This window comes from Oncorhynchus tshawytscha, linkage group LG18, assembly GCF_018296145.1.
Source record: "Oncorhynchus tshawytscha isolate Ot180627B linkage group LG18, Otsh_v2.0, whole genome shotgun sequence".
NCBI lineage: Eukaryota > Metazoa > Chordata > Actinopteri > Salmoniformes > Salmonidae > Oncorhynchus > Oncorhynchus tshawytscha.
Genome location: NC_056446.1, coordinates 16,260,958 through 16,276,283, shown reverse-complemented (window position 1 = coordinate 16,276,283; position 15,326 = coordinate 16,260,958). Strand labels below are relative to the sequence as shown.

The window sequence follows — 15,326 nt, the reverse complement described above, 5'->3', positions numbered from 1 at the left end:
GATAGTTGACTGATACAGTGGTAGTGCACATATTGACTAGGAAACACTCAGTTCCTGAGGGGAGAGATAAACCCGGTAGTACAACATGACACAGTGTCACTGAAATCTACCAAGCAGGGATGTGGCCTGCATAGTATGCAGCCGGCTCAAGCACGGTAGTGGAAAATGGTGTTTATAAAGAAAAGTATGCATACTTTCTCCATTTTGTTCCACCTTCTCACCATTAAATCGAGTTATGGAGGAAATTGACGCCTTTGCAGCCTAGATGGAGAATGTTTTCTGTACGACCCTGTCCAGGGATACGCAGCCGCTGCATACAATACCTTTGGACGGTAAGATGAAATGACTCAATATCGCCATCTGCCGACCTTCGGACTAGATTTAAACCAAATGATGTCCCAATACTGGATTTTTTCCCCCAACATTTCAGGGGAAGCTTCAAGATGAAAAACACAGATAGGACTGTTTAGTATCAAACAAAAACAAGGGATCGTAGATAAGTAAACCTATTTTTGAGATAATACCCTAGAAAAAAGGCAGAGGACTTTATACACCTTTGTGCTGACTGAGCAAACACATGAGACACGGAAGCCAGACCAGAAGTGCCCACGGTACTGATTCTCTGTCTGCTCAGACCTCTAATCCAATTGTTTCCCTTGATTTACTGAGTCACAAAACACAAAATAACTTTTGCCTCCTGTGATATGCAGTTGTTAGACAGTATGCTAGGCCCTAGTCCACTGCTAAACTACACCAATCCACAACTGAGCAAACCAGTCAGTCGCCCATTATGAAAACACAGTCCCCTCTAGTGAAAACAAACCCTCTCTCCCAGGCACATGGAAATGAAAGCTGAGGCTACACTGAAATATTTCCTGAGTCATTTCAGATGACAGGAGGGATTTTCGGTTTCAGATTCCTAAGGGATGCATTCAGGCACTTGTCCTTATCACATTGAGTAACTGTTATGTGTGTATGGGTAATGATTGAGGTCAGGTTAGTGAGGCATCCCAACAGTCCATGTCTGTCTTTACACACTGCAGGGGCTGTATGTCCTCTTTGTCTGCAAACTATTCCGAGTGTGTAATCCGTTTAGACAGAAGTCATTAAGGCTGTCCTATTTTGTGCCATCAGGCAGGAGGCTGAGGAGGGTGCAGCTCAGATGTGCTCTGCAACATTTCTCCACATGGAGAGGTGACTGTCCTCCTGCTCTGCTCTGACCATCACCAAGACACTTGCTGAAGCACACTCCTGTTACAATGGTAGGTGGCAGAATACTTTTGCTTATAGATAAGACGTTATATCAAATTGCTCTAATACCTATGTAGTAACACTATATTACTTTAGTAAGAACATTGCTACTTATCGTAGCCTACAGTTGGCCAATTGCGTAGTGTTTTGGGGGGTTATTACACAATAATAAGAATATTACATAGTTGTGTAAGAGGCATGGATAATTATCCAATCTACAGTGACCACATACCAGAATCCTATTTCTCTTTACACACTTTCCTTGACGCTCCCTCTCTCTCTACCAGGAATCAGTACATCAAATATGATAGGAATCAGCAGCAGAGAGAGGTTGAACTAGACCTGCTACATGATCACTCTCCCATTTCTGACATGTCTTAAATCTCGAGGGCTCTGTCCAGACAGCCCCTTACATCATCATGCCAAAGGCCTCCACTCCACTCCTGCTCCCAGCCTGCCTGCATATGTGGCACATCACAAGTACCTGTGATTTCTAGCATAATTCTGAACGCTGGAATCTCCCTGTGGATGTAACACTCGGTGGGGGTGAACCTACAGTGAGCATGGCTCAGATTGAGGTGATTGAGCTGTCGGATTCCAGTGGTCCACTCTCTCTAATCACTGCCCAGATATATTAGCCATTCCAAAATTGCCTACATTCTCAATATACCTGTCCCGAAACTGGGCCTGGTGAAACCACTCATATAAACTAGGAGTCCTTAAATAAAGAGGATCGTAAAATAACGATATAATTGATATGCCTTTTTAAAGACAACATTTTGTAACACTATGGAGAAAAAGTTGATCGTGTAAATTCCTCATCTGTTTTATGGAGGAATGCGCCCAGGCAATTTAGAATGTAGTACTTGGGTTTTGCAAAAATAGATAGATTATTGAGATCACAAAAGCACGGGGGACACGCCAAGCCCCATTATGACACTGCAGTGGCTATGCTCATCTGATTCAGCAGTTTGCTGGGCGCCGGAGAAGATTACGCTTCGGGAGCATATCAAGTTTGTTGTTCGTTGTAGGCTAAATCAAAACGTGATGCTCTATTTGTAGGGCTGGTACTATATCTGTTGGCCACTTTAGATGATCTAGCTAGTAGGCTAGCTAGATTGATAGTTAACTATCAATCTGGCCAAAGCCACAGTAATTGACAGGGCTAGCTGTCAATTACTGACTCACTGGACAGGAAGACAAAGGACGCGCGGGGGGGGTAAGTCCGTCATAATATAATTCTAGCGACACAATGCCGCTAACTACATCACAATGTTACAATGTAGCTTGGCTAGACATCTTTCGAATGTTGATTACAGAAACAGAAATCGTAGGCTATAAGGGCGAGCAGTTAGCTAAATGCCCCCGATTATGAAAGAAAATCCGCTCTCTGCAAATCTGCATTATTTTGTCATGAACAATTAATTGATAGTCATCCATTCAAGCATTTCTGTTACAATGTCTCATCAACGATGTCTCATCATTATCAAGAAGCACCAGATGCTCCGGGAGAGCAAACGTTAGCAGCTCGCTCGCTAGCAGAAACCCTTATGTATTAGCTTAGCATCAGCTAGCTAGACTCGAGTGAAGGTTCACCGTTATACGAGCCTGATCAAGCCTCTCGTCTGGTCAGACATTAATTGCCATAAAAATATCAGCACAGTGATGTTATTCTTGAATAAAATATAAATAATAAGATCTTACCCGTTTTAAAGGTATCGAACCCATCCTCAAATTCGTTTCTGCCCCACATTGTGGCTGGTTTTATGCGCCCGATCGCAGTGGAACGCCGAGAAAAGATCCCACAAGAAAAAAGCAAAACGTGATCTCACAAAAGATGGAAGATTCCTCAAGAGGTTGTCATGATTACATTGCGGGAAAGGGCAGTCATTAAAACTGAAACAAAACGGCTTCCTATTATAACACGTCTTCTGTCCAAAACGAGCTCCATAAATCTGAAATCTTGGGAAGGTTGACTGAAGAACTACTGTCGACTCGCTGGCAAGAGTAATGCATGTAAGGATGTGATCTCACTGAGTGCGTGCTACAGCTCCTCTTCCCGAAAGGCTCAGTCTCCTCCCCCTCTACTCAGTGCCAAGGCCACTGCAGCTAGACAAGGGTTGAGTGTTCCTTGGCGACTCTAAGCATAGCCAACTGGGAATCACACAGTATTCTAAAATACTGATAATCGTTTCCCTGTGTGTGGATTTTGGTGTTGAGCTGCAGTCAAAGGCAAAGCCCCACTGTCTGCAGTCTTGACCGAGAGCCAATTGTACAGGTGCGCAGCGCATCATGAGTAAATTGTGACGTTTCTGGCGCGCTGTCTCTTTTTTTTGTTTTTTTTTTATATCCAGGTGAGGCCATGCTGAACGGCAATTAAACAACAAATTAATATATCTAAGGGAAATATACACAGCAGTCAGTCAAGACAGGAAGATGAGCTATTGAGTTGCCTAGTGGGGAAACCAGTGGGACCAGTTAGTGACGTTCCTATTTTTTTTTACACATTTTATTTAACTAGGCAAGTCATTTAAGAACAAATTCTAATTTACAATGACAGCCTACACCGGCCAAACCCGGAAGACGCTGGGCCAATTGTGCGCTGCCCTATGGGACTCCCAATCACAGCCTGTTCTGATACAGCCTCGATTCAAACCAGGGTGTCTGTAGTGACACTTCTAGCACTGAGATGCAGTGTCTTAGACCGCTGCGCCACTCGGGAGCCTCATATAAATCTCATATAAGCCTGCCTACTACACATTCCTAAAGGGTCACATTCCTACTAATGACAATTTTCTATGCTCATCCTGAAATGATAAATGGCACTTTGGGAACTTCCGATAAGCACTTGAACTGAAAACTGAACACAGTGCGTTTGTTTTTTGCAGGCAGTAAATGTCCCTTTAGACCTAGTCCTCTCACTTCTGCTTTGCTCTCTTTATTCCCTATCACTTAGTTATGTGCTTCACTGTCCAGCTTTGTTCCTCTATTGTGGAGAAAAAAAACCTGCCGCTTCTTAGACTTACTTTCAATGAGAATTACAGATCTAAAAGTCACAGATCTATAAGTCACATTTCTATGTGCATTTGGTTGGTAGCCCAAAAAGTTACATATTGCAGCTTTAACATAAACCCATACCAAACCCGTTATCATGAGAATGTTTATTTCTATACAATATTTCCTTGGGAAAAACAGACTACCATAATCATGTGTTAATAAGCAACATTTCAGCAAACACAATTCCACAACTCATCCTCCTAAGTTCATATAGATACTTCCCTTTAAGTTTGAACAGAGGAGCTTCCTTAGCAACCTACCATGGTGCCAACAAATTGACAAATTGTGACGAATCATTGTTCATGACACAGTAAGATTACAATATGACAGAGATCATTCCCTGGCCATCAACAGGTTTAACCGAGCGAAGAATATTTGGAAGGAACACACAGAACACACAGACAAAAACATCTGAAAAATCACAGACGAAACATATGTAGTATTTTAATGTGAGCTGCAGTTTTGCATCACGACCAGACTGTAAAATTGGTCAGCTATGATACCAGAGGACCGATCCAAATCAGTTCCAACGCTACAATGACATGAACTGTCTGCAGTCATTCAGCATGAGACCGTTTCAGGCCGAGGGGAACAGCCCCGATGCATAATTATTTGTGTACCGTATTGTCCCTGTTCAATTACCCATACTGTCTCAATTAAATAAATGACATTCTTTCTGTGTCTGCATACAAATGCAATTATCTCAATAGATGAGCTAAGCAGAGCTGCCAAAAGACATGAGACGCATGGGAAAGTGTGTGTTCTTAATCACTAAATGTGTTTTTTTTTTGTGTCATGCAATAGAAGACTTATCAACACAAAATGAGAGCACACGATGGTGGCACACTCCTCCTGCCCGCTTTTGATCAAGTTAACGCATAAAATATATGGCAAGTATGATGTCAGTGTAACAATGTTCATGAAGTAAGGCAAAGATAGTGTTTTGTTAATGAATTTCATTCCCCCAAGGTTTAGAGTGTTGGCAAATTCAGCTCTGACCTAATAGCAAAAACATTAAGGGTCAAGCCCAAATCATCAATATCAACATTGGAAATTCGGTCTAAATTTATTCTAATGATATAAGGAAATGGGAAGTATGAAAACAGACCACAGTATTTACAGGTACAAGAACTTCCAGGTGGCAAACTGTTATAAACAAGAACAAAACACAAAACTGAATCTCCCAACAGGTCTGAACATGACATGCATCACTCCAGCTTATTACACAATCATCCATTTCCATCATCCACAGGAGTTATTGAGAACACTCTCCAGTTCACAGTCAACTAATTGACAAGATAGTATTTTGCGCTCAAAAAAGAGGGTCACAATGTAGAGTGCCTTCAGAAAGTATTCATACCTCTTGACCACAGGAGGTTGGTGGCACCTTAATTGGGGAGGACGGGCTCATGGTAATGGCAGGAGCAGAATGAGTGGACTGGTTCAAATATATCAAACACATGCTTTCCATGGTTTCCATGTGTTTGATACCATTGCATTCACTCTGTTCCAGCCATTACTATGATCCGTCCTACCCCCTTATTCCACATTTTGTTGCGTTACAGCCTGAATTCAAAATTGATTAAATAAACTCAGCAAATAAACTCACTGTCAACTGTGTTTAATTGCAGCAAACTTAACATGTGTAAATATTCGTATGAACATAACCATATTTAACAACTGAGACATAAACTGAACAAGTTCCACAGACATGTGACTAACAGAAATTGAATAATGTGTCCCTGAACAAAGGGGGGGTCAAAATCAAAAGTAACAGTCAGTATCTGGTGTGGCCACCAGCTTCATTAAATACTGCAGTGCATCTCCTCCTCATGGACTGCAGCAGATTTGCCAGTTCTTGCTGTGAGATGTTACCCCACTCTTCCACCAAAGCGCCTACTAGTTCCCGGACATTTCTGGGGGGAATGACCCTAGCCCTCACCCTCTGATCCAACAGGTCCCAGACGTGCTCAATGGGATTGGGATCCGGGCTCTTCGCTGGCCATGGCAGGACACTGACATTCCTGTCTTGCAGGAAATAATGCACAGAATGAGCAGTATGGCTGGTGGCATTGTCATTGTCATGCTAGAGGCTGGTGGCGTTGTCATGAGCCTGCAGGAAGGGTACCACATGAGGGAGGAGGATGTCTTCCCTGTAACGCACAGGGTTGAGATTGCCTGCAATGACAACAAGCTCAGTCCGATGATGCTGTGACATGCTTTCCCAGACCATGATGGACCCTCCACCTCCAAATCGATCCCGCTCCCGAGTACAGGCCTCGGTGTTATGCTCATTCCTTTGACGATAAACGCGAAGCCGACCATCACCCCTGGTGAGACAAAACTGCGAATCGCAGGGATTGTGCGTTCCTGGTGTAACTCGGGCAGTTGTTTTTGCCATCCTGTACCTGTCCTGCAGGTGTGGTGTTCGGATGTACCAATCCTGTGCAGGTGTTGTTACACGTGGTCTGCCACTGCGAGGACGATCAGCTGTCCATCCTGTCTCCCTGTAGCGCTGTCTTAGGCGTCTCACAGTACGGACATTGCAATTCATTGCCCTGGCCACATCTGCAGTCCTCATGCCTTCTTGCAGCATGCCTAAGGCACGTTCACGCAGATGAGCAGGGACCCGATCTTTCGATTTTGGTGTTTTTCAGAGTCAGTAGAAAGGTTTCTTTAGTGTCCGACGTTTTCATAACTGACATTAATTGCCTACCGTCTGTACGCAGTTAGTGTCTTAATGACCGTTCCACAGGTGCATGTTCATTAATTGTTTATGGTTCATTGAACAAACATGGGAAACAGTGTTTAAACCCTTTACAATGAAGATCTGTGAAGTTATTTGGATTTTTACGAATTATCTTTGAAAGACAGGGTCCTGAAAAAGGGACTTTTCTTTGTTTGCTGAATTTATATACTGTTCTCATCCATCTACAAACAATACCCCATAATGAAATGTTTGCAAATTTATTGAAAATTAAATACAGACCTATACAGTACAAGTAAACATTTTGGACACCTACTCATTCAAGGATTTTTCTTTATTTTTTACTATTTTCTACATTGTAGAACAAGCAAAAAATAAAGACAAATCCTTGAATGAGTAGGTGTATCCAAACCTTTGACTGGTACTGTAAGTATTCACACCCCTGAGTCAATACTTTGTAGAATCACACTTGGCAGCGATTTAAAGATGTCTTTCTGGGTAAGTCTCTAAGAGATTTCCACCCCTAGATTGCGCATCAATTGCCCATTATTCTTTTTAAAATTGTTAAAGCTCAGTGAAATTGGTTGTTGATAATTGCTAGACAACCATTGTCGGGTCTTGCCATATTTTCAAAACTGTAACTCAGGGACATTCACTGTCTTCTTGGTAAGCAACTCCAATGTATATTTGGCTTTGTATTTAAGGTTATTGTCCTGCTGAAAGGTGAATTCATCTCCCAGTGTCTGGTAGAAAGCAGGCATAAGCAGGTTTTCCTCTAGGCTTTTGCCTGTGCTTAGCTCCATTCCATTTATTTTTTATCCTGAAAAACTCCCAAGTCCTTAACGATTACAACCATAACATGATGCAGCCACCACTATGTTTGAAAATATAGAGACTGGTACTCAATAATGTGTTGTATTGGATTTGCCCCAAACATAACACTTTGTATTCATGACCAAAACTTCATTATTTAGCCACATTTTTTGTAGTATTACGTTATTGCCTTGTTAAAAACAGGATGCATGTTTTGGAATACTTTCATTATGTATAGGCTTCCTTCTTTTCACTCTTTTAAAAATCATGTTAAACACTATTATTGCAACTTAATTAAACTATCCATGCAACTTATTATGTGACTTGTTAAGCACATTTTTACTCCTGAACTTATTTAGGCTTGTCATAAGAAAGGGGTTGAATACTTATTGACTCAAGACATTTTAGCTTTACATTTATAATTATTTTCATTTTTTTGACATTTTGTGGTATTGTGTGTATGCCAGTGACAAACAAATCTCTATATAATCAATTTTAAATTCAGTCTGTAACACAATAAATTGTGGAAAAAGTCAAGGGGCGTGAATAATTTCTGAAAGCACTGTACCTGCACTCTAATTATCTGTTCCCATAGGATAACACTTTGGAGAACCCTTTTGGTTCCATGTATAAGAGGGTTCTACATGGAACCCAAAAGGGTTCTACCTAGAACCAAAACGGGTTCTCCAATGGGAACAGCCAAACAACCCTTTTGGAACATTTTTTAAAATTAAGAGCGTAGGATACGATTGGTCAATCACTACTTCTAATTAGTATTCTACTGTCATAGATAGTACAGTGATGATAACCACGGCCTCTGATGAGTTTGGTAACTGTTTGGGTCATGCCTGAACAAGAACACCTGTGTATTAGAGGAGCTAGGTTGTGCATGCATCTCTAGACACAGAGTAGACATGTTGTTCTGGATGGAACCCTGGCACTGCAGGACACCACAAACCGTCCCCACGACAACAGTAGCTCTTTCAGCCAAACAGCACGGCCCACTCCCTCCCATTCGGAGTCTGAACAGTAGACTACACTTCAGCACAGAACAAAGAACACTTCACATTTACCAAACAATCTTTGGGCTGTTAACAGTGCACATTTATGTGTGATTGAACTCGCGTCTTTGGTTATTTTCAGATGCACCTTTTATGAGCAGAAAAAAGACCTTGAGGAAACATTCAATAAGCTAAGGTGACCAGATTTAGGAAATTAAAATGTTTGCAATAGTCCTTTCAATTTAATTATAATTTATTTATAACACAAATTGATTACCCATCGGGGACATTTTTGGGGACAGCTCTAGCCCGGGTCAGGCCACCAAAACCATGGACTGTACCCAGAAATTGGGGGAGTCTGGTCACCCTACAATAAGAGGTGGCTTGTAACTAGGCCTATTACAAAACCACATCTGGAATGTGTCTAAGTCAGGGAGAATTCCAATACAACTAGCTAACAATGGAATGCATTACTACAATATTGTTTAAAGAAAGCCTAATTCTCCAAAGCAAAGAACACACGTTTTGGTATCAAAGCAGAAGTCTGGCACTCAGCCCTTATTAGAGAGTAATGAACAGTCGCTACCCAGCACACAAACACAACATTTCCTCTCAGAGGACTCTGAATATCTCAGTGTTCCACTGACGACAGCAGGGACCTGCTCTTTTGCTGCTGTTTTTCCCTCCACCACCTCAGATGAGGTGGATTACATGTACAATATCCAGATCATTGTTGAAATATATATCAAGAGGGACTTTGGGCAAACGGAGCGGTGTCAGAATCAGTGTTTTTGTGTATGTTATCAGCTTGCTGCAGACTGCTCCCTGCCCCCCCACTTCCTGTCTCTCAGCCAGGAAACCAATGACTGGGCCTGGACACACTACTACAGCCAACCTGCACACTGAGCCCGCTGTCCTAGCACACAGCACTGACACATGTCAACAGAAAACCCTGGCCAGACCATGTGTTACACTAACATACCAGTACACTAGCATGACCACTACATGTTTATGGCTCATTAGCTGTTTCCATACCGCAACTTTTACACATTTCTGCCCAAAATAGTTTGTCTGAATAGTACAACGAATGGTGGTATGGTGCTAACAGAACTTGAGAATAAATCAACCACATCAACATGGGCTGTAGAATGGAATGCCAGATACAAAAATGCAAAGTCAAAATCTGTTTAAAAGTAGCCTTAATCTCAGTTATATCCTAATAGAAGGCAAGTGTCCTCTTTACATATTCACATCTGTTTTAAATAGCACACCCATATTTCTGTGCATTTCTTTTGAGGAGCTTGCTTTGTGAGTAAGTAGACACCAACATGAACACATATGAGAAAAGAGAACAGGTAATACATCTATTCAAGTTTTAGAAAATCTACTTACACAAATTCTTCTTCATGAGCACTTCGGCACGCAATGCAGAAGCAGAGTGAGGAAGTGGTAAAGGATTCAGAATACGTTGACATGAAACTCAACCCAGGAACTTGATTAGCCAACCACCTTCACAAAACACAGCAACAACTAACAAAAAAGAAGACATTTTAAATACAAGCTGTGCAATGAGAAAGGCCCGTACACCACTTTGTGATTTTGGCCTAGTTTTCAGGAAGAATTCATTAGATCAAAGGAGTAAAACAATATTTAACATTTCTACACATGCTATATACATACAAAACAATTTCATACAATCTTTTGGCAATGAAGCATCAATGCAGAGGGAAACATAATCAAGGTACCAGCTTTATTGCAGAACAGCTGAAGCCTGCTTCCTTCCAGACAGCTAGTAAATCTGCCTCTATGTTCACCATTAGACTGGCTGACTGGGATGTTTAAGTACACTTCTAAAACCATGGATTTAGGTTACTTGTTAATTAGCCTTTTTAATTGGGTGTTTTGTCAGACCTTCTGTCTGTATCCATATAGATCAATAATGCTAGTCTAAGTCTACATTTTAGACTGGGTATGGACAGCCAGACTAGACCCATGGTCTCTATTCCAAGGCCTCTACAATATCCCCCAGTCAATTCATTATCATGGTCATTCCAGAAGCTTTCAGCTCCACTTTTAAGTTAAAACAGAAGTCAACTAAACTTCTACAATGGATCTCTCCAACTCTTATGTCCCTCTCTCCCCTCTTTCTCCACTAGATAAGAACATATAGATGCTGTTTTGGGAAGTTGGAGCTGTCATTCAGTGTGAAGCTGGAAGCTGAAAGATGCTACTCAGAAGAGTCTTTCTACACAGTAAGGGTTCCTTAGTCGGCAGTTATTTTGTCAGTGTTAGTTTCCGGCTTGTCAGGGCAACAGTGTGGGTGTATTGCCCAACTTTTTACATGACACAGCGCAGTAACAACAGTCTCATACACAGTTGAATCCATCTCAGCCAAATAGTACTTGCAGTCTTATCAATATTATCCTTATGTGTAAGACTGAATCCAAACCATGACCGTATTGAGTAAAAAAATATATATTGAATGCACAATGTTGTCAAACTCAGAGACAGCTAGCTTGGAGGTGTTGTCCGTCACGTTAGTCTGCATGAGTTCATACCTCAGGCCTCCAGCTCTTCTGTCAGGAATGATCCTTTTCAGCCTTCTCCCCTCAGCTCCCCTCTCGGCTCCTGCAGCACCCATGAAAAAACAAGCCAGTGAAACATCTCCAGTGTGTTTATGTAACTGTGTACAGCCTGCCAGAGGCACGCAGGCCAGCCTTTCACTGCTGCTCATTCCTATGCAACCCACAGATCTAGTACCACAAGTTTTAGAGGCGCGTTGGAGTAGATTCGGAATCTGAAATGGTTTTTAGCAGCTAGTGATTATCTGTCATCTGTTCCTGATCTACCAAGCCAGTTAAGAACAGGAAGGGGCTGTTCTAAGATGCATTCTTATAGGAGTGAAAGAAAGGAGATATCAGCTATGAATGTGATGCAGTACTTTATGTCCTAACATATTAGATCAAGACAATTTCCCCAAGCAGTTGATAAGTTCTAAAACAAAAAGCAGACCAAACTTACCCTAAAAGACGATCCTCCAAATTGAAAGACAAACCCTGAGGAATAACAGAAATCTCAACCACAAAGAATAAACTGAGGACAAAAGCAAAACAGTCTGTTGAATTGAACAAAGACCACTACACCAAGACATGTGCATTTGGCACATAGCAACTCCGTCAGCTGTTCAGATTGCCAAAACCTGCTGAGGAAGAACTACCACTGTGGCTAATAAGTCCTACATTAGCACTTACATTTCAATAAGGAATACAATCCTTCAGGACGTTCACCTCTTCTGATTTGAATAGGTATAGCTCATTTTATTATAAAAGAAAGTGTTAAAGGTCAAACCGCAAATTCTCAAAGTACAGCACTTCTAAAAGCTGTGAAAATTATGAGCACATGCACTTCACATGACATATTATACCTGTGCCAATATTATTCTGACAAAACATTCAATCCTTTGAACTGAGATTAGAAGAACCTCAGAAACACTGTAGAGGACAAATGAGAAATACAATGCTCCTGAAAATCTGAATAAAACTGCTGGAAAACAAGATAAGGCTGACATCATGCAGTGATTGGGTGAGGTATGTGGTAGTAGACAGATGGGCGGATGGCTAATCAATGTCTCTTCATTATTGATGAGGCTGCTTCTTCATCTGCAGGAAGTTAGGATCCATTAACTCCTCGTCTTACCTCCTGTTGTCACCCACCTCCGACCTTCCTCCATTAACATCACCATCACACCACCTCACTGGGGACTGTCTGGCTGACATTGAGCAGTCTGACCTACACCAACTAGAACAAAAGATATGCTTCAGCAAGTTGGGTCGATATGATTGTAATGTGTGCAGTGCATCTCCATACGTTACCTTTATGCAAGTGGCTGGTTGGTAGAGCCTCTTCGGTTTGTCGTTCCTAGGGAGATCTGGTTGATTTGTTTCCATCTTCTTAAATGTTACTTATGAGAAGTGATGGACTGATAGTATTAGTGTCCACATCTTATAACGAAACAGGACGAGACCCAAATGCAGACACAGGAGGCAGATGGTTTGAGTCTCTGATATTTATTAATAGACAAGGGGCAGGCAAGAGGCAGGTCGAGGACAGGCAGAAGTTCGTAAACCAGGTCAGAGTCAGATGGGTACAGAACGGCAGGCAGGCTCGAGGTCAGGGCAGGCAGAATAATATGGCAGGCGGGGTCAGGGCAGGCCAGAAAAGGTCAGAACTGGGAGGACTCGAAAACAGGTACTAGACTAACAGGAGTGTGGAAAAATACGCTGGTAGGCTTGACGAGACAAGACTAACTGGCAACAGACAAACAGAAACCACTGGTATAAATACACAGGGGATAATGGGAACAAATGGGAGACACCTGGTGGGGGCGGAACAGGTGAAACAGATCAGGGTGTGATAGTACCCCCCCTCTAGGGGCACCACCTGGCGTCCTACGCGGGCACATACCTGGTTGACCGGGATGCCGGCGGTGAAAGTCAGCGATGAGGGCCGTGTCCAGGATGTCCTTAACGGGGACCCAGCACCTCTCCTCCGGGCCATAACCCTCACAGAACCAGGTACTGGAAAGCCCTGCCCCGAGGTCGAACACTCAGGAGGCGCCTCACCATGTCAAAATCAAATCAAATCAAATCAAATTTTATTTGTCACATACACATGGTTAGCAGATGTTAATGCGAGTGTAGCGAAATGCTTGTGCTTCTAGTTCCGACAATGCAGTAATAACGAACAAGTAATCTAACTAACAATTCCAAAAAACTACTGTCTTATACACAGTGTAAGGGGATAAAGAATATGTACATAAGGATATATGAGTGAGTGATGGTACAGAGCAGCATAGGCAAGATACAGTAGATGATATCGAGTACAGTATATACATATGAGATGAGTATGTAAACCAAGTGGCATAGTTAAAGTGGCTAGTGTGCCGGATGGCCATCGATGAGACGGGGAGGGGAGGGGAGGGGAGGGGAGGGAGGGAGGGAGGGAAGGGGGGCCTGGAAACAGATCAGGGTGTGACACATCTTCAAGACTTCCTCCGATCCCATTAACTTTTGCTGAGGAGCTTTCATGAAGCTTCCCTTTGTAATGCTATCCATGTAGTCATGACAACAGCCATGCTCCTTTTGGTGATCTGCTTTCTGGAAGTGGTTTTAAGAAGATGAAACCATTACATACCACATCATAATCATAATACACAGCTTTAGGCAAACGTAGGGTCCAGTCAGTTATCACCCATATTGATTGGTGCCTGCTTTTTTATGACTGAATGAACATAACGTCTGCCTACAGCAATTTTGCAAGTTTTCATGGAGCGTGTGATATTGACCATTCCATTATGAAAATGTGCCATTTGCAGCCTCATATGAACAAATTAGTGATATTTAAGTTTTACTACCTCATATAACAGCATTATTTCAGGGGCAGCAGGTAGCCTAGTGGTTAGAGACAGGTAGCCTAGTGGTTAGAGACAGGTAGCCTAGTGGTTAGAGACAGGTAGCCTAGTGGTTAGAGACAGGTAGCCTAGTGGTTAGAGACAGGTAGCCTAGTGGTTAGAGACAGGTAGCCTAGTGGTTAGAGACAGGTAGCCTAGTGGTTAGAGACAGGTAGCCTAGTGGTTAGGCCAGTAACCGTAAAGGTTGCTGGATCGAATCCCTGAGCTGACAAGGTAGAAATCTATCATTCTGCCCCTGAACAAGGCAGTTAACCCACTGTTCCCCGGTAGGCTGTCATTGTAAATAAGAATTTGTTCTTAGCTGACTTGCCTAGTTAAATTTAAAAAAATATTGTGACACGGGTTTAATTTAGAGAATAAATAGTTTCACAAGATTGTATCTATGGCATAATTCCTGTTCAATAGCCAGCAGCACGACATCAAGTCAATAATGAATCTCATTATCAAACACGGATCTGCATATTTATACAAATTCGTGAGAATACAACACACACGCATGCATGTCCACACACAGTGACAAGTCACAAATAATATTCAGTACATTACTGTTTCAAACATTGTGTCATTTTTGCTTTTTTCACTGACTCCTTGTCCCAGTCCACATCCAAATCATCATCATCGAAGTTGGAGGAGCAGAACATAGAGAAGCCAGAGAAAAGCCCAGCCCAAAACACTTCCTCTTTTTAGGGTTGGCAGCAGAATCTCCAGCAGGGGTCTGGCCCTTACTGTTGACTGTCCGTAAGTCTTTGCCTCCACTAACCCTAGCCTCAGTCCTATCCTCTGTAGAGGCTTTAGCTTGCGTCCCTGTCCTCTGCTGTATGTGATAGCTTGTGTCCTTGTGTTCTGTTGCCCTGCTTTAAGCTCTATGGAGGAGGTTACCTGAGCCCCTGATGTAGGAGTTGTTTTTGGGGTTGTAAACTTCCTGGTCTTTTGTGGTTGTGAAGGAGAACCTGGAGAGTTTGGCCAGGGTAGAGGCCGCCACAGCGGGCTTTGGGTGGTCTGGCTGTAATGGGGGTGGTGGGGGCTC

At 42.4% G+C, this 15,326-nt stretch overlaps 1 protein-coding gene across 2 annotated transcripts in view; it reads right to left on the bottom strand.

Annotated features, from left to right (window-relative positions):
• cep85l (centrosomal protein 85, like) overlaps positions 1-10,323 on the bottom strand; it is a 75,095-nt gene extending 64,772 nt beyond the window's left edge. The window contains exon 1 of one of the 2 annotated variants that reach the window (XM_042300713.1): positions 10,222-10,323. In XM_042300713.1, coding sequence (XP_042156647.1) covers positions 10,222-10,237 — 16 coding nt within the window. In that variant the 5' untranslated portion in view covers positions 10,238-10,323. Of the gene's footprint in view, positions 1-2,955; positions 3,457-10,221 lie in introns of those variants that run through there. The other variant, XM_024377997.2, reaches the window with a different exon arrangement.
• Between the last annotated feature and the right edge of the window lie 5,003 nt (positions 10,324-15,326).